At 31.1% G+C, this 23357-nt stretch overlaps 1 protein-coding gene across 1 annotated transcript in view; it reads left to right on the forward strand.

Moving 5' to 3' along the window:
* Nucleotides 1–16283: 16283 nt before the first annotated feature.
* The window catches only part of LOC118193471 (speckle-type POZ protein B-like), a 33616-nt gene continuing 26542 nt past the window's right edge, over nucleotides 16284–23357 (forward strand). Inside the window, exon 1 of the mRNA XM_085821580.1 lies at nucleotides 16284–16533. Coding sequence (XP_085677706.1) covers nucleotides 16463–16533 — 71 coding nt within the window. The 5' untranslated portion in view covers nucleotides 16284–16462. The remainder of the gene's footprint in view (nucleotides 16534–23357) is intronic.

A 23357-nucleotide genomic window follows, 5' to 3' on the forward strand; every position in this document is an offset into this window, starting at 1 on the left:
GTAAATTGTAGGTTGTGCAATTATAACAGGAGACATATGCGAAAGTTTAGCCAATTCAGTCTGAAAGTTCAATATAACTTTCATATATATAGAATGCTCTCTTTAAGGCGTCAGGCTGCCTAAGCATTGCCTTTTTCAAAGCAAGTAGCAGAATATGCTTGTCTACCGCTGGGTCGCGGGGGATATCAATCAGGCATTTTGAAATGAGTCGAGGCGAAAATATCGTCCGATTCGGCACTCTCTGCTGAGGTGACTGCTGGGGTTACAGATTTGGGTTTTGCTGTAACCGGCAGTGTTGGATGTCTGGAATCAGGTCCCGGCTCCTTGGTTGCACTTCCTGTCGCCGCTGCCTAACTCAGCGGGTTAACTCCACTGGGGCGAGCATGTGTGGGATATCTTGGTGGTTCGGCGTTTGCCAGGGTGGTTTCCGTGCCCTGAGATGGAGCTGCCGAGGCAGCGGCCCTATTAGGAGTGGATTTTTTACCACGAGTCTGTTGATCGCCTGGAAAACGAGGACAAGATCTAAAGTTGGCCGGGTGATCTCCTCCGCAGTTGCAGCAAGTAGCAGGAATATCCATGGGTCTGGTACATTCAGAAGCCCAGTGTGGCCAACAGCATTTCACATAACGGATTTGTAAGGTGCAGACTTCCGAAGAGTGGAAGAAACCTTGACACCGAAAGCATTGAGTAGGGCCATTGCGGCCGCGATAACGCTTAATGCTGACCTCTGTGCCCCACATGTCATGGACAGCAAACAGATGGTTGATGAAGGGGTGTGGGAGTACTTGTAAATAAACAAGTGGCATTGGATGTTTGGGACGTGGCCGAGTAAGCCGAACGCACTGATGCACTTTAAAGCCCATCGCCTCGACTTCATCTTTCCCGTCCTCAATTTCTGTTTCAGCCGGGAGGCCTATAATGACAATTTTGATCTGCAGGTCCTGTTGTAAGTCTAATGTCTTGTACTGGATGCCAGCCTTTTTCATTCAGCGGGTAACCTCCCGGAACTCAAGTTCGGTTTCAACGAACACTTTTAGATAGGGTCCACTGAGCCTGCTCTGAATATTAGGGGCAATCTCACGCAAAAAATTTAATTGCGTCTACCACTGCTTGTTTGATTTAACATGATTTGCCGGAATACGTGATTGCTGCGGTGGGGGGGGGGGACTCTCCTCACATGCTCCCTAGAAGAATTTGTTTCTCTTCACTTTACCTCCTGGCTGCCAGGGGTGGTACAAACGGGGTTGGGAATACTCTGCTCTTTCTCCGAGCCTAACAAAAACTCCTTAATGGCTTCGTACTTATTCTTTGAAAGGTTCATCTTGGACATTTTCCTGGTGACTACCGTGACCTCTGACCTTTCGGCCGAAATGCTATTACTATGCGCCATTTTGGCAGCCATATTGGATTTAAGAACATTATCATTACAATTTGCATTATTTTTAGCATTTTCAAATACATTTTCATTAGATTTACTAATTTCATTGCATTTAAGATTAGTATTTGCATCAGATTTAACATTAGGATCCACATATATAATTTCATTATCTGAAAAATCACTGTCTAAATTCACGACGGGTTTACCTTGCTTGCCAGAAGCAGCGGTAATAAATCCGTCTTCATCAATGCTTTGCCCTTTGCGCTTTCGCGCTAATTTAGGCTTTCGAGCTCTAACTACTTTATTTAATCTCTCCTTACGGAGAACTTCTTTCTCCTTAGCTACATGAATCTTATCCAGTTTCTCCTGGTCAAGAATTTTCAAAAAATCATCCTACTCGGGGGAAGGTGGAAAATTTGAACATCAAGGGCATTTGCAATATCATTAATTACGAAAAGGAATGTCCTACCAGATCGGCCCAGTTGATCATATCCAGCTGCGTCCAGCGGCGTAGAGGCTCGCTTCATAAGCCGCTTTTGTCATTGAATTTCTTTCAAAAAATTGAAAAGTCACAATCAGCTTCGATTTATCATCCAATTGCACAGATGAAGTATCCACGATGTTTAAATCCACAACACTCGCATTATTCGAAGTATCCATGATATTATTGTGACAAAAATCCCCAGAAATCGGCTGCGTCGGCGAGAGCGCGTCAGACACCGTGTCCTACCTCCTCAGCGTTCATCCTCGGAATCCCACTCATTAGGGACAGTAAAACCTTACCGATAATTAAACGAAATGTAAAATCTTCTAATGAATTGATATAAAACTTGAGTAACAAATCATTTCCTATAAGCAGTACACGGTTAAAAAGAGATTTCTTATAACTTATCAACTTTTAAGAAGTAAGAGTAAGGTCATGAACTAACGTTTTTAGATATTTTCCTTTATTTTTTAAATCTACCCTTTTGCAGGAACAAGAAAATTCAGTGATACTTCTATTTTTTTTTTTTTTTTTTTTTTATGTAGGCATGCTCATTTTTTCTAACAGACGAAAATGCGAATATCTCACTTTTCCAAAGATTTAGCTTTAGATTTACTTTCATTGGAAAAGGAAACTAAGTTTACTTAAAAAACAGGATATCTTCTACTAAAAGACATTGAAACAATCACGATCACAGTTATATGTAGCATTCAGTGATTTAGTTTCAAACCAAATTTTGATATTGTTTAATCATGCAAGCAACGATTTTCATCTTCGAGTTAAATTTTATACGACTGCAACAGATTTTTCAATGGCTTTCATACTCACATTGTGTAAAAGACTTCTAGTTTTGACTATTTTAATTTATAATATTGAGAAATACATTGATTATTTTCAGAAAACGACCTTTCAGAATCATATTTTACCACTCTGAAACTTTTGAATAACACTTTCTACCATAATGACAACCAAATACTACATTATTTTTTATAAATCATGAATTTTTTCCTAATTCCTCTTCTAGAGATACTAATGAATTCTGCTATGAAAGAAGATTCAATTCCTATTATAACTCTATACACTATTTGCAAAGAGAAAAGACACTCTAGATGATAACATAGCATCATATCACCCATATATTTTTTTTAATTTAGAGCAATTTCAGTAAGGCAAATTATCTACAGCGTTTTCAAATATGGATATATTTCTGAAAGAAACTGCCTTACATACCGTTCATTTACTTCTAAACCATTCAAATAAAACTAACCAATTAATAAAATATTTGAATTTTTGATAAAGTTTAGTACATCTATACAGTTATTTAATTCATGAAGTACCAAATTTTGAAAATAATAAGAGTAAAAACATCACTATTTTAAAATTTAGGAAGAGATCTTCAATAATAAGTGAACATATACCGAATTTCATGCAAGATTTTTATCGTTTCATACCCAACATTTCATTATTTCGTAGATTCTAAGAACATAGCCCAATGGGTTTCGAAGAATATATATCATTTCACATTAATTCGAGAGTGCCATAAGAATTTAATTCATAAGAGCTTGAACACTTAGCGCGATGAAACAGTATCAAAAATAGAAAACTATTTTCAAAATGTCAATTCCCATAGAAAAGTGTAGATATTTTTATGTCGAGTTATGTCACTTAAGTCGAGCTAGAAGACCAATCAGATTTATCACATGATTTGATACATTGCCGGTATTTTTTTCCCCAAAAATAGAAGTTTATATTTTTCATACGCAAACTATTACAACGAATCAATGACATTTTATACCTATATTACTTACCATTTTTTACTGCACAAAACTATTTTAAGTTCCATATTCGAAGCTCAGTATCCATAAATTTCACATAATACTAGACTACGATACTCAAGGACCTACTTAAAGAATACATTAAACTGTTCAAAAATTAATCACATTTATATAATTCTATGCCTATTTCATACATTAAGCAAACTTGACATTTTTAGAAATGTAGCATCACATTTTCCAAGACAATGGCCAATATATCCAACCTTATGAAAATGAATCATCTAAGGTATGATGGAGTAGTTTTATTATCTTAAACTGGTAAACAAGTGATTAGGAAAGTGACAACCTGTTAAACTGAAACTACCCCATCATACCTTAGATGATTCATTTTTATAAGGTTGGATTCTATATTGGCCATTGTCTTGGAAAACGTGATGCTACATTTCTAAAAACGTCAAATTTCCTTAATTTATGAAATATGCATAGAATTATATAAATGTGATTAATTTTTGAACAGTTTAATGTATTTTTTAAGTAGGTCCTTGAGTATTGTAGTCTATGTCTGTATGTAATATAGAGTATCCAGCTTTTCTTATAGTTTGCACTGTGTAACTGTAGTATTATGTGAAATTTATGGATGCTGAGCTTCGAATATGGGACTTAAAATAGTTTTGTGCAGTAAAAAATGTTAAGTAATATGGGTATAAAATGTCATTCTTTGCTCTGAGATATCATTATTATTCACAAATTTTCATGAAGGATGAAAAATATTTGAATTTTTTCTTGAAAGTTTTAGTGTCATTTAGTAAGCACCTGCAATTAAATTCATATGGCGCTCTCTAATTAATGTGAAATGATGTATATTCTTCGAAAACGATTGGCTATGTTCTTAGAATATATGAAATAGTGAAATGTTTGGTATGAAACGATAAAAATCTTGCATGAAGTATATGTTCACTCTCATTATTGAAGATCTGTTCCTAAATTCTAAAATAGTGATATTTTTACTCTTATTATTTTCAAAATTTGGTACTTCATGAATCAAATAACTGTATAGATGTACTAAATTTATCGAAAATTCAAATATTTTATTAATTGGTTGGCTTTATTTAAATGGTTTAGAAGTAAATGAACGGTATGTTAGGCAGTTCCTTTCAGAAATACATCCGTATTTGAAAACTCTGTAGATAATTTGCCTTACTGAAATTGTTCTAAATTTTAAAAAATATATGGGTGATAATGATGCTATGTTATCATCTAGAGTGTCTTTTCTCTTTGCAAATAGTGTATAGAGTTATAATAGGAATTGAACCTTCTTTCTATAGCAGAATTTATTAGTATCTCTAGAAGAGGAATTAGAAAAAAATTTCATGTTTTTGTAAAACATAATGTAGTATCTGGTTGTCATTATGGTAGAAAGTGTTATTCAAAAGTTTCAGAGCGGTAAAATATGATTATGAAAGGTCGTTTTCTGAAAATAATCAATGTATTTCTCAATATTATAAATTAAAATAGTCAAAACTAGAAGTCTTTTACACAGTGTGAGTATGAAAGCCATTGAAAAATCTGTTGCAGTCGTATAAAATTTAATTCAAAAATGAAAATCGTTGCTTGCATGATTAAACAATATCAAAATTTGGTTTGAAACTAAATCACTGAGTGCTACATATAGATGTGATCGTGATTGTTTCAATGTCTTTTAGTAGAAGATATCCTGTTTTTTTTTAGTAAACTTAGTTTCCTTTTCCAATGAAAGTAAATTTAAAGCTAAATCTTTGGAAAAGTGAGATATTCACATTTTCGTCTGTTAGGAAAAATGCGTATGCCTACATAAAAATAAAATAGAAGTATCACTGAATTTTCTTGTTCCTGCAAAAGGGTAGATTTAAAAAATAAAGGAAAATGTCTAAAAACGTTAGTTCATGACCTTACTCTTACTTCTTAAAATTGATAAGTTATACGAAAACTCTTTTTAACCATATACTGCTTATAGGAAATGATTTGTTACTCAGGTTTTATATTAATGCATTACGAGATTTTACATTTCGTTTAAGTATCGGTAAGGTTTTTTACTGTTTCTAATGAGTGGGATTTTCATTGCGTGTAAGTGGATATTAATTGCATTTTCCTCAACAACGCTCGAGGGTAATTATATAATGTATCGCATAAATATTCTTTTCTTTTAAAAATTCTAATTGAAAGTTAATTAAAATTATTTGGATTAGTATTATATATATGTAAAATCCTACTTGTACTATAGAATGATTCATGACTTTTCTATGTATACTGACAAGGGTAGATAAAGTGAATTTCAGGTTTTTCCCTCTGATAGTAAATAAGCTGATAATAATCTGTTAAGACTCATTTTTAGGTAAATATATTGCTTTCTATCGCACATTTTCTAAACATTTGTTAGGAATTCTGGGAAATAACTTTAATTCGGCAAAGGTTATATCCTCATTTGGGTAAAACCTTAAATATTCTATAGTGAAAAATTTTCATATTTAGTTCTTAATATTAAGAAAATAGTTCTAAGATAGTTATTCCGTATTGTGGGAATACTGCAAGAAAAGTCAAATGATTTATATGGTCTTTGGAGTTTTTTCTCAGAAAGAGGTAATATATAGCAAATTACAGTTCTCGAAAATGGATAGAAAGTTCCTATAATGCAAACATATATGTACAATTATAAAAAACGTAACACTTATTTGGGTGTAATTTTGTATTGAAAATGAGTTATTCCTCATTAAATGTGTATTAGTAAGGAATATTTAACTGCTATGATAAGTATTGTACGAAGAAATTTCTGTATTTGTGATGAAGAAGATTCAAATATTCGAAATTATAGTGGAGATTTGGATAAAATGTCTCTTACTCTTTCTCGCTTTGGTTCCTTTTGTAAATATAGGTATATTGGTAATGATATATGTTGTGTAAAGTACTTCACAAGATTTCGTTCATAAGGAAATAAATTGGTAAATAAATTAACGCAAACTGACATTTGCGAAAAGAACACTTTAGTCTAAGAAATTAAAAAATAGTCTATATATGAAATTGTCTAGTGAATTAAGTTGGAACTGGTTTAAGTTAAAAAAATGTGTTATCATTATGCATTAGAAATAAATGCATATCAATAAAACAAACTTTCAAGAGATGAAATTGTAACCACTGGGTAAAATCGATGGTCATTCATCTCTTATTCAATACTGGAAATGTCTATCTTAGAAATTTCTTTTGTACATGTAACGTCAAATTTCGTCAATTTCACATGAAAGTCGTTCATGAAGGCAGAAATATCCGTACTTAGTGTAGGAAAAGGTAGTGAAAATTTGCATAGTCGAGACATTTAAAGTGATATAGAATGCATTCAATTAGTACAAATTACTGAATTAAAAGGTACTGATCGTTCAAAATAATAAGAAAGAATTTTGTATGAGTAGATAAAAGAATGAATATGGTTCTAAAATTATGGATGAAAGTTGAGATTTCATTCTAAAAATTCGGAATCTATCAAACTAGTAGCTTAATGAGAATCAAGATTCAAAACTGAACATTGGTCACATTGAAGAGCTTAAAAACATATATTCAGATATAAAGGGTATTAAGAATTAAAAGAAAATACCAGAATATGCAGGAAATTATAAAGTTTGAAAATTTGAATGAAGTTAACGATGAAGTAAAATAGTAGCATAAGTCATGGTAAGAGTACTACAGAATGATAAATTGTACAATTGACAAATTAAAATAGTACTATAAAATATTGACTAAGTAACGACTATTCAACGAATTGGATATGAATAACAGTTAAAGACTGTAAAATAAAATGCTTAATTGAAGTCTATGTTTAAGAAATTTAAGCATGCTAATTTAGCTGAAATAGTAAAATCAAAAGCGCAATTACAATCAAAAACTACAAAACAAAGTTAAACTTTAGAATATGTTGGAAACTAGACAGAAAAACAGTGTCAGAAAAGTATAAAAGTTACATCTAAAATTAAAAGTTCATGCGTATGGTAGAAAAATGTAATAAACAAGTTCAAAATTACTAGTATACTAAGAGTATAAATACTTTAAAAATTAACATCTAAAATTAAATAAAGCTCATATACGTGGTAAGAAAATAGAGAATTAAGCTAAAATTAAGAGCCTGTTTAAAATTAGGAAGGTTAAAACGTATGAAAGTCGTTACAAATTAAATGAAAGTCATGTGAAAATATAAAAAATTAGTTAAAATTCTTAGTATGTTGAAAACTAAAAGCGATGAAAAATAGAAAAGGAGTGAAAATTTACATCTAGAATTAAATAAGTCAGGTATATGGTAAGAAAATATAATAAGCAAGTTCAAAATTAGAGTACTTTAAAATTACGAATGTTTAAAATGTACCTTAACGGTTAAAAATTTGAAATTACGAAGGTTAAAACGTATGAAAGTAGCTATAAATTAAATTAAAGTCATGCACATAGCGTGAAAATATAGCAAATTAGTTAAAATTCAAAGAATGTTGGAAACTAAAAACGTTAAAATATAGAAAAGAAGTTAAAATTTACACCTAAAATTAAATAAAAGTCAGGTATATGATGTGAAAATATAGGAATTATGTTAAAATTAGGACAATACTGGAAATTATGAAGGTTAAAATGTATGAGAGAAATCAAGTAAAAGTCATGTATATAGTGTGAAAATATAAATTGGTTAAAAATTAAAGTATATTAAATATAATGAAGGTTAAAATGTACAAAACAAGCTAGAAATATTACATCTAAAATTAAATACAAGTCATCTATATGATCAGAAAATATATGAAATAAGTTAAAATGCAGAATATGTTGAAGATCACTAACGTTAAAAAAAACGAAAAAAGTTAAAAAATTGCATCTAACATTGAATAATATAACACACAAAAACGCGTGTTTTAGTAATTACACTCGTAAAATATAACAAATAAGTTCAAAGTATGGCTAACAAGTATGAAAAACTCTGGGTAAAATGAATTTAATAATAAAAAATGAAAGTAGTAACGATACGGAAAGTATATATGATATTATGAAAAGAAGATTTAAGAAAAAAGGTAAAATTCTGACTGTATAGGATCACTCTGTCATTAAATTCGCAAATAAATGTCGTTAAGGGTATCTAGGAAATAATCATCATATACGTAGTAAAATAGTTGTATTACGTAAGAAAAACACAAAGGCTAAAAATTTATTAACGAAGGAAATCACCTCCGGCAAATTAATAAATATAATTGTGATGACATATAGCAGTTTTGTACAAGTAAGAAAATAATTATCTTCCAAAGAGATTATACTGTGAAGGAAACATTTTATTGTATAGTAATTTCTGTTTGAAGAAAATAACTGTATCAGTCACTTAACACACGTACTTGATAGTATGTTTTTAAAAACTCAGTAAGTAAGTGATCAATCATATGGATAAAAATGTCTAAATCACCAAATTAAGAAATAGTATAGTACTCAGTATTATTTGTATTTTAATAAACTTATAATTTGGTTTAAAATTTATTGTCTGTATGAAACCCATTATATGTAGTAATATTATAGACATTCAACCTTCGGGTAAATGCAAGAAAGAAAATAATTATTTTCCAGAGAAGTTATACTGTTAAGGAAACATTTTATTATATGCTAATATCTGATTAAGGAAATTAACTGTATCAGTCACTTAAAACACCTACTTGGTATACGTTTTTAAGAATTCAATATAAATAACCAAGTTTACACATTACCATATAACTACTAAATGCTTAAATCACCAAATTAAAAAAGAAAATAATCTAAGCACACGTGTTTTTTCTGTGACGTAGCAACTAACCCTACTCGATAAGATTCCCTGTCCCCATTTTCAGATAAGCCTCCCTCCCACGCCTGACCATTCTTCTCGAGAGCTCCCTCTCAGCTCCCCATGGAGGTAGGAAGTTAGTTTCTCTTCTTGGTGGCTTGGCAAATGCGGTCAACAGCAGGAGACTGACGTTAATTACGGAAGGGGAAAGTAAACGGCTGTGTCGGGGATCATAAGGGGAGATATATTAAAAAAAATAAGTGTTTCTAGGTCTCATTCAGTACCAGTATATCATTAACGTAATTAATGAAAGCCATTTGAAACCAAAATAGGATTTGCATTAGTAAATTATAGTTAAGAATAATGGCCCCCATTGTTCTGATTATTACTGGAATAATTTAAAGATTAAATCCGATAGTATCTTAAGATGTTTTTGCAGTCGGAAAAACAAGAATATAACTCATTTTGATTCACTTTTCTTTTCTTTATGAATGACGAATATCTGTTTGCCATACACCTGATCAAATAAGGAATAAGTGTTTAATCCATAAGATTATAAGTATTGATTAACATTTCCTATAACTACTTCTAATTGAGGCTTTCTAAGAGCAACCCCCTTAATTTTGACTTTCAGCTTTTAATTTTAGACTAAAATATGAGCATAGAATCTACCTTTAAACAATGCGATTTTTTTTTAAACTCTCTGGCATGAGAGTGCCTAGTAATAATAGTTTTAGCGTCGCTAAGAATCATCTTCTGGATTCTCATATTGATTTTTTTCCAAAAAATATTAAAAGCTGCAATTGATGAGTATGAGCAATGCATAATACATACATATATAGCGTAAGCATACCCATAAATAAAAATGAACCCCCAACAAAAGCTGATCGACTGCTATTGAACTCTAAAGAGGGGTTTATCAGAGGGAAAATGGCAATTAAAATCAATTAAAATTCCATTTAATTGATTTTAATTATTTATTTACTGTAGCGATTTATTACTTATTGTAATGGATTGGAATATTTGAATATGAATTAGCTGAATACTTAAGAAAAATATTATGACTGCAAGAATCGGGGGGAAAAAAAAAAGAAAAAAAAAAAAAAAAAAAAAAATTTTTTTTTGAATATTTGCTTTCTTATAGAATGCAGATGAATTCATTTTTACTCAACGAAAATCAAAATTTAGTAGCTAATTAATCTGTCCTGTATCGAGCACTTTAGTTCAGTGATCCGTATTAATGTGCGCTTTTTTTTAAAAAAAAATTAAATGCTTCAAGAATAATTAGAAAAGGGCATAATTCTCTTCTCACCCTTAAATTCTTCAATAAAAAAACTGCATTTTCAGCTATAACCAAGTGAAATAATTTTCTAAATATAATTCAGTGTAGAAAAAAATAAGATACATAAAGGTCTAGGAAATGGAATCAGCGTTGCGATTCTCTTTAAGAAATATGGTGAAGCTTAGCAAAAAGTCTACGAAGTGAAGTAATTCCGTAGAATATTTTCTCTTTATGATTAAATTGCACTCAATTATACTTTATAAACGACATGTAAATACTATTTAATGTATATGTGTGGATGTGTGTGTGTGTGTGGCTCACTAGCGGCTGAGCTGTAAAACCGTTGAACTCTGGCAGGTCGATCCGGGGTTCGAATCCGGATCGACGGGGATGGCTGTGTTGGCGTTTTCCCCACGTGTAACGTGCATAAGAGTCAGTTTTGCTTAGAAAGTTCTCCACGAGGCACCCTTACCCTTAGGCAAATAACCGTCGAATGCTTTGCTATAATCAAACAAACCAGACCAAACAATAGATATATAAATAAGTAGCTTAAAAACTGCTATATTTTAAGTATACTTATCAAGTAGTATTTCAATATATATAATGATTAAAAGAAAGGAAAAGTAGGATCCTAACTGATTGTATAATAATGTAATCCCTATGAAGGCCCTAACAATTCTTTCTCACTTAAAGTCGTAACCCAAAAAGAGAACAAATTAAACTTCAGATACGTATACAATACTGAATCTAATACAACAAATACAAAATATAAAAATAAATTATATATGTACGAAACCTAACTAACTATTTATATTGATATTACGTAAATATACGTATGGTAATGAACATTGTATAATAAAGATATTTTATACCTTGTTCTATATTTGATTCCATTTATATATACCTATACATAGATAGATATAATTTAAGGATTCCATTTAAGGATTATAGTAGTAGTTAATACTACTACATATAAAACACAAAAGTGCATCAATAATGTATTTTTTAGTATTATTTAACTTCAATCTTAAGAATTTTCTGCAGTCTAGTTTGCGTTATTTTATTCATTTATTAAGTCTCAAATAAAAACAGTTATTCTTTATATGTCATTAGAAAATTAACCAAAAAGCAGCGACCACAATGTAATTGAGAAACAGTCCTTAGCCGTGAAAAGGTTGAAAGCCATTCGGTTATGACTATTATCTCACATACTCAGCTACTTCGCATACATGGAACATAGCATTCGAAATGAAAAACTCAATATTTACTACAAATTCATTCGTGTAACAAATATCTGTCTTTCTACACCTATGGCTTTAAAAAAAGATGTTATTTATCTTAGAGTTTATCATTAAGTAATACATTTTCATTGTACAAAATTGCATTCATTCGAAGAATTCAATTTGTATTTTCCTCTGTATAAAACTGAATGTAGAGAAGTTAGATGTTTAAACGACCCCCAAGACCACGAGCAAGATTATTCCCTACTTTTCAGCCCCCCCCCCCTGTGAAAAACATGGAGGTAGGAAGTAAGTTCCATTCTGCCACTTGAGAGAATTTTCCTTTGATTACTATCTAGGAATTGAAAGCTGAAATTTATCTTGCAATCTTCTGGAGAATCATCGTTTCTGAACAGAAAGATACCTATGTCATCTTCACATGATGTACCTCGAGGATATAAGTAAAGGCACCATTTCTTGCCAGGTAAAGAGTCGACGACAAAGAAAGGGCTGCAAATATATTGCTCTTTAGTCTGATGGCACATGCTGAAATTTTTAATAATCCACACAAATGTAAAATCGCAGTCGATTTCTTTCTCCATTGCACAAACGTTATTTCTTTCCTAGCTATGTTACCTACTCGTCTACTGCTAAAATAAACATTTGCATTTGAGCAACTTCTGTGACCTGCATTCACTTCCGCTTAGCGAATGCTTTGATTGGTTATTAAGCCCCTTTCACAAGGCAGAACCAACACAGATTGAAGACAGGTTCCAAGGTGTCCCATTCACTTGGTGAACAATCATTAACTGCCATTAGGGAAGCTAGACCAAAGAATCTGTAAGGAAGATTCTTTTTTGGCTTAGAGATTCTTTGGCTAGTCGACACGCATATTCACAAAGCCTACAGAACGTTTATCCTACGACCTGCTCGCATTGGATGAAACGTCTAAATGTCTCTTTAGCTATCATTTACGGAATGGCGACTTATCGCCTTGTAGGCTTTGTAACGAACGCCAAACACACCTTGTGGGCTTTCAGAAAAGCGAGGAGAAACATCCTTTCTTTCATTAGATAAATTTTTATTTGATGAATGAAAGTTATGGAGAATTGTGTGGAGTGTGGGATATATTTAAAATAACTTACTGATCTTGTGAATAAGTTTATTTGTATTTGGTTGAAAGAATGAATCTGAACTGTTAAAAATACGGTAATTGTTTTTCAAAAAACGTGTTTACATGGTATATGTATCTTTACCTCATTTCTGTTAGAAAGAGTCTTGTGTAAACTTGCATACCACATTACCTTATACAAATAAAGAAACATTTAAAAAAAAATTGAAATTCAGAGTCTGCACCAGCGTATGTTGGGTAACTTTCAGTGCGATTATGTATTCTGAAATCTGCATAGAGATACATTAATAAATAATTTTCTTTTTGACGCAATCTTAAAATAAACTCATACCGTAAAGAGTTTGTAGCTATGTGTCCTGGAAATCCATCCATCCAAGTACATTACATCTGATATATATTCAAGTTAACAAAGTATTTGGCGACAGTAATACTTGTCACCAGTTTTTACACCATTAAGGAGAGACACTGCTGCTTTATATAAATTATGCAGAGTTTAAATGGATGTTCTTTTTGAAATTATATTAATTTCCTCTAGTGATTTATAAAGCATTTTACCTTGAATGTATTACAAACAATATAAACACGGTAAAAGAAAGTAAATGTTATAAATTCTGTAAAACAAACCGTGGTAAATCTACAGCATTCCTAAAATGGATGCTAATCTTAATATATGAGTTCTGTGCTAAGATCGAATAAAAACACATGATAATCTCTAATCATATTTCTTTATAGGGATAACAGCAACAAATTGCTTAGACCATAAAACACTGCTAGCTTGATTTAGGATTGGATTTTTAGTATCAGAATTGTTTGGTTCTATGGATTTTTCTTGAATGTACTATGAGTCTATTAAATTAGAATTAATTATTACTCAAACTACAAAAAACTTGTCTACACATAAAATCACAGCAATCGATTTAATCACTAACGAAATTCTTATTTTCATGTTTAAAAATTATGAAAGCACTTTTGTATAATCTATTATGAAGGAAAATTAAACTACATTATAAATACATTTCATGAATTTAAAATCATCAAAAAATATTCTGATTTATAGAAGTATGTATTCATATATTTGTACGTATGTGAAAAACGAACATGAATTGACACACTGCTGAACATTAAAACATAAAGTTTAATTGATTTAAACATTCAATTAAAACTTTTAAACAAACTTTTTATCTCTGGAAACAATTGCAAAAAGTATAGTTTTACGAATAAGAAATTTAATGTTTAAAAATGACTAAATTGGTAAATATGCATTTTTATTTGATTTCACAATATGTGGAGGTAATAAAAAATATCCAAATAAATGCTTTCAATAAATGATTACTAATATTTTACACTTGGAGAAGAATATAATAATCTGGGATAAAAATAATATAAGCCATCAGCATATATTTTTAAAAATATGTCATCATAGAAATTTTCATGCAAAACGAGAAAATAAAATTAATAAAGAACAAGGAATTCCAATGGAAAATAGCGTTCAGAATTCTAATTATCTGTGCAAATATTAATTTTCTCTCATAAGTTTCTTACATATATTACAGATATATATTGGGTTTCAGCTTCTTAGCATTCTTGTATATGAAATAATATTAAATATCGGCATATAATTGCCCTGTACCTGACAAATAGATGTGCATAAGATGATGAATCCCTATTTTCTAGCAAAACACTTTGTTTTACACTGCTTTCATCTTTTATTATTGAAGACTGAGAGAAAATTTTCTTGCCATTGTTATAAAAAGACTCTGCCGTTCGAAAAACACAGATGCTAAAAAATTATTTCTTCCTTTACCTTTAGATATAAGATTTTGGATAGTCATCTGAAACAAATACGTTTGTATCATGTTGATCTGCATCATTTTCAATGTTTCTTTTGATCAGTTCTTCACAAACCAAGATATGATGTCTGCATACAACATTTTAATGAAATTTAAAAACAAAGATCCTGAAACATGTCATTACAGCTTTATTAGTTGTGTAATTTATAGCTTTAAACACATTTTCTTTCTAATAAAATTTTACGTGGACTAAGAGACATATTCAGAGGATGATTTAATGGATATAAATGTTATGAAAAGAATGTTTATATAAACTCACAACTGAGAATTATGCTTAATTAATTTATTTTTCTGCCTTAAATAACTTCTAGACTACCTACATTCCTTATATTTCCACCTGTGATTTGTAAATATCAATATCACCTCACTCACATTCGAATAGATTTTTTTCCAGTGCCCTTCAGCAGTTACTGAAAAAGTATTTCAGATATGTAAATTATACCTTCTATCCTCTTATTATAATATTTATTTACAACAATATTTTGCTTCTAATACTTTTCAATTTTGTAGTGTTAGGACAATCAAATTAACCACCTTTGCATTTTTAAATACAGACACTAGAAATTTTAAAGTAAGGATTTTTTTTTTTTTTTTTTTTTTATTTATTTATTTTACATGTAGCTTACATGTGAGTAATTGTAGAAAAAGTCATGTAATTTTACCTTCAAAATTAATAGCATACTGTGAAAATTTTAGGGATGCACTTAATTTAACTACAGCCAGGAAAGTATTCTGTTCTAGGGAGATATCACTTATTGTTATAAAATTTTGACTAATCAAATTTCAATAATATCATTTTTATATACTGAGCACTGAGATTTCTCATCATTTTGCAAAAATTTCTTCAACACTCATGTGTAGGAGATTGAAGCACTGTGAAATTTATTATGTTAAGAATAAGAAGTATAAAAAAAAAATGGAAATGTTTTCCTATGTTAAGATCGACTGCCAACTTCTTTTATTACATGACTTGATCTGATAAAAGAAATTAAAATGCAAATTTTATGTCACCATCCAACAGAAGTCTTATGAATAATTTAAAAATATAATTCAATTTACACACTGTAAATGAAAGCCCACTCATTCTGAAAATTGGCATTTGAAAGAAAACGTTATTTGAACTAGTTACATAGGGTAAATGCGTTAATATCTTACTAATACTACAGATATATTCAGAACTTTGACTTACCTGAATTACATAGTTGTTAAGATTTTTCACACATTGTAAGTTGTTTTGGTCACCAGAGCTCTCTGCCTGTCTGTGAGATATTATTTCGCAATACGCAGATCATATGCGCAGCTCGCATTTTGTTCTTGAATTATTGCAAACGCTAATTGCAACTTCCTCGCTTTACTTTGTGCTGCGTTGTGTTCTAAAGTTGAAACTGCTGAATAAAAGTTAAACTACAGTCCCCTCGTATTGATGTATTCTTATGTTTATTAATTTAAATTTAAGATACCGCTGCGCCACATTAATTTGGTCCTCATACGCCGGAGCTTAGAAGAAAAATCGCGCTTGTGAAAAAGAATTCTACGTCTTCATGCAGTTGTTAAAGAATGCACTTTTCGGTTTAGAATTCTCAAGAGTTACGCAATGGATACAGTGTTCGAGGTGAGTGAAAAGTTAACGCATTATAATTGCATTTGACATTTCGTTATTGCTACTTTATTGTAATTAAAGTATTGGTAAAATCGAGAATTTAGAATATTTTTAAAATGTCAGATACAGAAAAAAAGTGAAAGAAAGTTTTGAAAATACAGTTAACGAAATTCATCGAGAAAATAGATTATGATAACTTAGATAATGCTGAAAGTGAATTAATCTTAGAAAAATCTAAAATCTTTAAGGAAGATTTCAAATCTCTATTTAGCGAAATGTATACAAATTGTGATGATGAAAATAGAGACTTTTGCTGAGGAAAAACAGTCGATTTTAGAGAAAATTGAGGAGGTTCACTTAAAACTTTTTCGTAAGTTAAAGATTTCCAAGGTCGTAAATGCAAATGGCGACAAACCTGTCGTACCTGAATCAATCTCTGAAAGTTTAAAATTACCAAAATTATCTTTACCCACATTTAGCGGAAATTTAACAGAATGGATAACATTTAAAGATTTATTTAACGCTAGTGTTCGCAACAATCCAAATCTTTCCAGAGCTCAAAAATTACAATATTTAAAGAGTTCTTTGAAAAATGACGCTTATCGCATTATTCAGTCAATTCCCATAGCTGATTCAGTCAATTCCCATAGCTGATCAAAATTTCAGTATTGCTTGGAATTTAGTAGAAGAGAGATTTTCTAATAAAAGAGAACAGATATTTGCTTTTTTAAAAGAATACTTAACGTTTCACAAATACAAACGGAATCTGCATCCTCGATATTAAGTTTAGTAGATAATGTAAACGAAATAACTCGCTCATTGATAATATTAGATCAAAAGATAGATCATTTTAGTGATCCTTTGTTGATGTATATTATTTTGCAAAAACATGATGTTTCGACAAAGTTGTGGTGGGAGCGTCAATTAAAAAAAGACGAAATACCAAAGTTGAATGACTTGATAGAATTTTTGGAGAATTACGCTAGAACATTACAGAACAGTAAACCTTTAATTAATTAGTAAAACGCATAAATCAGATAAACCAGTGTATAATAAGGTTACTTCTCTGATTACTAATTCTACTTGTTTATTTTGTAAAGATAATTTTTTACACAGGTGTTCTAATTTTTTAAACTTACCAGTGCAAAAACGAATAGACTTTGTTAAAACTAATAAACTTTGTTTTAATTGCTTGTCTAATGTCCATAAAGTTAAAATGTGTAAGACTGCAGATACTTGTAAACATTTGTTTTAAGCATCATCATAGCATTTTGCATTTAGAAAATAATTTCAAACCAAACAATGCATCTAGATTCCACATTAATTTGGTAATAAGCACAAGTTTTTGTTCCAAAATCACAAGTTAAAACAGAAAAAAATGACTTATGCAGTATTTGTTTTATCATCATATCCTGCGTCCATTAGCTCAAAAGTAAGACTTTGTAGAGGATCATACAAAGTGAATTTTACTTCAAAATTTGTTCAATGGTATTGAAATGCTTTTTTTAATGAAAAGGTTTTCTCTGAAAATTATTTGTTATATGTTCAAAACTATTCAAGGAATTGATGACAGCATTGTGTGTTGCATTTATGCGAGTTTTGTCAAAAGAACTGATAGGGGTATGGGAAATTCTCCGAAACGAAAGTCGAACAGGCTAAGCTCTATTCCAAAAGTGTCGTAGAAAATAAAAGTTACTCACAGGCTCTTTCTACCGGTACTTACTCAGACACTCTTAGTGAGGCCAAAAACTTTTTTGCCGACTTGGCAGAACTAGTCGCAGTTATCAAAAATGCAGGTTTCCAACTTACACAACACATGAAACAACACGATTCACCATAGCACTAATTAAAACAATAATGATAATGGGCAAGAACAACCTAAACAGAGCCCCCATTAAGTTAACAGTGTGGAACGCTAGAAGCGTTCAAGGTAAAATTTAAGAACTTCAAAACGTTTTGGATACATACGAGATAGACATTGCATTAATATCTGTGACACATGCTACCCCAAGTTGAAAGATGAAATTTCCTGATTTTAAGTGGTGTAGATGTGATAAATTGAGTCATCGAGTCGGGGGACCTGCAATTTATGTCAAAAACCCATTGCAATCCTGCCTAATAAATGAGGACCAAAGAAATGGACACAATTTAGTCACTGTTTCACTTTTGCTTCCAGTCTATCGTATTATGTATTTTACTTGTATATATTTAATGCTCCGAAAAAATATGCCTGACGGGCCTATGCTTGTCGATATTCTTCCACCTGATGAGCCCATTATTTTGGCGACCTAAACGCTAAGAAGTGTGAATGGAGTAATTAGACGGAACAAATAGGAAAGGGGAGAAACTACTTGATTTTATAATGAACCACACTGTTTATTTGTACGTTCTGTCCGATTACACTTATTTGCCAAATAATCCACGAAAGACAGCTATCTTAGATGTTGTTATTTCTACCACCTCTATTCCCATGTGCCTGGAAGTGAAACAAGAAATGACATCCAGACCATGTACCTGTAATTGTAACTCTTGGAATGACAAAAAAATGTGGAACCTAAATTTAAGAAAATTACGGACTGGAATCAGTTTTATCATCTACTTACTCAGCGCACTTCATATCACTCTAGCCTCAAGTCTACACGTGAGATTTGATTCTGATATCCATTTATTCACTCATAATATATAATATAAACGACGTTTACAATAAAGCAACTCGAAAAGTACCAGGAGAACAGCATGCAGGAAGGCTTCTTAGATACATCAGAGTCGAAATCAAAGAACGAAATAAAATTAGAAAAAGATGGAATCTTGCATGGGATCCGCTACTCAAAAATACTAAATGAATCAAATAAGGACATCAAAAATAGCATCACTCAGCACAGAAAGGATACTTGAGAAGAAACAATTCTCACGGAATGACAGTCCCTGCGACTATAATTTTGTAAAGGATGCAAGATTTTCCATTAAAAACTAGACAAATGCACCCACGGCTCGAAATCACACTGAATTTACCTCATCAAAGGAAGTCATACATATTGTCAAACGACTCAAGATTCAAAAAGCCCGCGGGTACGATGAGATTACAAACCTCGCAAGGAAGTACCTGCCTGGAAATATTATTAGCAGATACAGCGGGATAATAAATGCTTGTTTAGAGAATTTTTATTTTCCCAAGAGCTGAAACAGGCTAAAGTAATTTTACTGCCAAAACCGGAAAAACATGCCACTAACAGAAGGTCTAATAGCCTTCTCCCTGGCTTAGGAAAGATTTATGAAAGGATTGTTCTAAATATAATGCAATCATATTTTGACAAACTTCCACCTGAGCAAGTTGGGTGTAGAAGAGGCCTACTTACCACGAAACAACTCGTTAGGTTGATCGAAATCATCGGTGATGCAATTCGTAATAAGCAATGTATGGCGCTACTCATGCTGAGAGTCTTATCTACAAGTTAATTTCCTTCAACTTCAGTAAGAAAATCACTCAACTAATATACTCGTTCATCAAAGACAGGAACTTCTTTGTTTCGGTGGGTAAAGATATTTCTGAATACAGAAAGATTAAATACTGGCGTGCTCCAGGGATAGTTTGGGCCGATACTTTATTTGCATTACGTAGCTGACTCAGAGTGCAAATAAATAATAACTTCTTTCTAGGGTGTTATGCGGAAGATACCGTGCTAACAACAAAGTCTATGAGAGCAGAAATTGCTATTCAGAAGCTATAAGACCTGCCACACGTTGAAAACTGGTGCGTTAAATGGCGAATAGCTATCAACGTTAAAAAATCGCAGCTCTTAATTGTCAGAAGAAGATTCCGCTAAATGTGAAATTGCGACTTTTCAATGTTGCAATTCCAATTTAAAAAAAAAAAAAAAAAAAAAAAAAAAAAAAAAAAAAGCCAAATATCTGGGAACAGTGATTAATAACAAATTTACGTAGACAGGCGACATTAAAAGTGTTACGAAAAAGGCTTCGGGAGTGATTAACAGTCTTACCCCTCTGCTGGGAAGTTTTTCATGTCTCGAATTATACAAGAAAAGACACATTTGCATTTTTATTGTTTGGTCATTTGCATTTCTATTGTTTTCTCATATGCCTCGCCCGCATTGGGAGCTTCTTCTAGAAGAGATATGTTAAAATTACAAATAATGCCAAATAGATTTTTACGCACTATTACGAATGCGAATTTTTATGTTTCAAACGAAACCCTGCATTAAGATTTAAAAATTGATTAGGTAGGGAAATTCCTTCACAAAAAATGAGCGAAAACTTCTTCTGTAAAGCACAATATTGCACGTACTTCAATATTCACTACATAATAGCATAGGAAGATAGCGATGTGAGACCGTGCGCAGATCACGTGACAAGGGATTCTAATTTCCCAACTAAGTCTCTTTTGCAAAATAACACATTTATATAGTATTGTATTATATGTTTTGTGTATTATTTACCAGTATTTCATACTATTGATTTAGCATCATTGCACAGTTGTTCGTATTTTGTATTTAGATTACCTAGTATTATTGTACTAAGACTTTTGGTGTTCTATTATTTGTGTATTTTATTTCACATTCTCGCTCCCAACAGTCACTGACACCTCTTTCAGGAATTTACTTAGATTCTAGCTCATCAAGCCACTGCATTGTTAGCTGCTTGTCTGGTTCTGGAGCCTTTGTAAAGCATGGTCACCCCCTTCTCCTCTGACCCCTCACCTTGTTCACCTTTGACCTTTACACACACACATGGTCCGAATTGATTTACATCAAGTGCACAACAAGGGGGAAGGGAACAAAATTGTGGATTTCATACTTTTTGCTCTATTAATTCAAAGAAAAATTTTTAAATTGCCCTATACACAAAAGGCCTACAACTCGAGTGAACATCGTTTTCTTATAATATTTTTAGTTCTTTATATATAATATGGATATGTGTGTGTGTGTAATCTTCTCTACTTTTCCTGCATCTACTTCGCTAGCATTTCTTAGCATGGGAAAGAGAAAAATTACATCATATGTGATAAATAAAATAACATATGTGCTAAATAAATAAATAAAAGTGTCTGAATATTGATTTGTTTTTATAACAGAATTTTTAACAGATTTATATTTAACAGAATTTTAATAAGGAAAAAAGTTTAAAGAATGATGTCTTGGAATATTATACATGCATTGAGATACTTATTCCAATTATGAACTGACATTCATGTCTGAATTCCTTAAGTTTTTAACACTTCTGCTTAGACTGTATATACCAGCTGTGAAAATATTTTCTTAAAAATTAATCTAAAATTTGAAATAAAATATATTATAGAACAAATACTAATACTCTCTATGAGTTCTGATTCTAGGAAATTTTGACCTGAAGGTAGCTGTTTTATAGAGCTCATACAAATACATGTTTTTATAAATACGGAAAATTAATTCTGATAAAGCATTTCGTCATATTAAAATAAATCTACCAGTACTTGAAATAACGTAAAATACATTACAGAATACATTAAACTGACACATACTTCATAAATATATAATTTAATGCTTAAAAGCAGAAAAAGATATATTTTTATATGATTAAAATTTAATGCTTAAAATAATTAAAATATGATTAAAATTTAATGCTTTATAATTTAATGCTTAAAAGCAGAAAAAGATCTATTTTTATATGATTTTTTCTGCTTTTAAGCATTAAATGCATATTTAGCAGAAAAAATCATATAAAAATGCACATTTTTTATTTTGCAGATATTCAAACAAAAATTTAATTTAATAGCTCTTCAACATCCTGTTTTTTTTCCCTCCCCCTTGTTGTGTTATACTCTTTTTTTTTTTTTTTTTTTTTTTTTTTTTTTTAAATAAATATCTGAGTTTTATATATGCTTGGATGTGATGGTTCGAACTAAACACAACAGATTTTTATTTTCTTTCAATGGCATCTTCATTCGAAGTATGGAATCTAAGAGTTCCAAATACATTCTGTTTTGATGTTTGGTTTTGGTCAAAACGAGTCTTGAAGATAAACTTTCTACAGTTTAATTGCTTTTTGTCAAACTTTAAACCGGTATAACACAACTGCGCGCATCAAGGTCTCCCCCCCCCCCTCTAAACTATGGAGGTAGGAAGTAAGATGGAGTTGCCCTAAACAAGTTTCTCCTGAACCCTGCTCTGAAGCACCGGCGATCCCTACGTGGTAACCAAAGCAAAGAATCTCTAAAAAGATCTCCTTAGAGATTCTTTGACCAAGGGTCATTTACCATTGAGTTCAATGGGATTTGACGCGTTCCGATGTAAACATTTTGTAATTACGTCGTAAATATACATATGAATGTATATATTTTCTTTTTCTACAACCCTTCAGAGTCCTAAGTATATGAAAACAACATTTCATTCTGAACGGAATTAAATGCTATAATTTTCACAGAACAGTTTTCTCAGAATGGTTTAATTTGAATGAAATATTTTCACAAGTTTTCGTTAATTACATTAGGAAAAAAAAATTAAGGTAATTCGATTTTATTCGGTTAAGGTACAAAAATTAAGATCAAAGTTTATTGTATTATTAATATTAAAATTATGCATTATTTCTTTTCTATTTATAGAGCTTCTTCCTAAAATACTTTCTTAAATATGACATGATTTTTTGGCTTCTGAGGCATCTTTTAAATCGAAAAATGTAAGTCAATTTATAATTAATGCTCTATTCGGTTCATTTTAAATTAGAGAATTATTAGGAATTAGCGAAATACTTTAAATAGTACTTGACTTTCTCTGAACATTTCTGAAAGGGAATAAAATAAGTTTTTTTTTTAATTATTATTTAAAACTCGTAACTGAGTTATT

The sequence above is a fragment of the Stegodyphus dumicola genome, chromosome 8 (assembly GCF_044657685.1).
Source record: "Stegodyphus dumicola isolate Sdum_Otavi_A_Nest chromosome 8, ASM4465768v1".
Lineage (NCBI taxonomy): Eukaryota > Metazoa > Arthropoda > Arachnida > Araneae > Eresidae > Stegodyphus > Stegodyphus dumicola.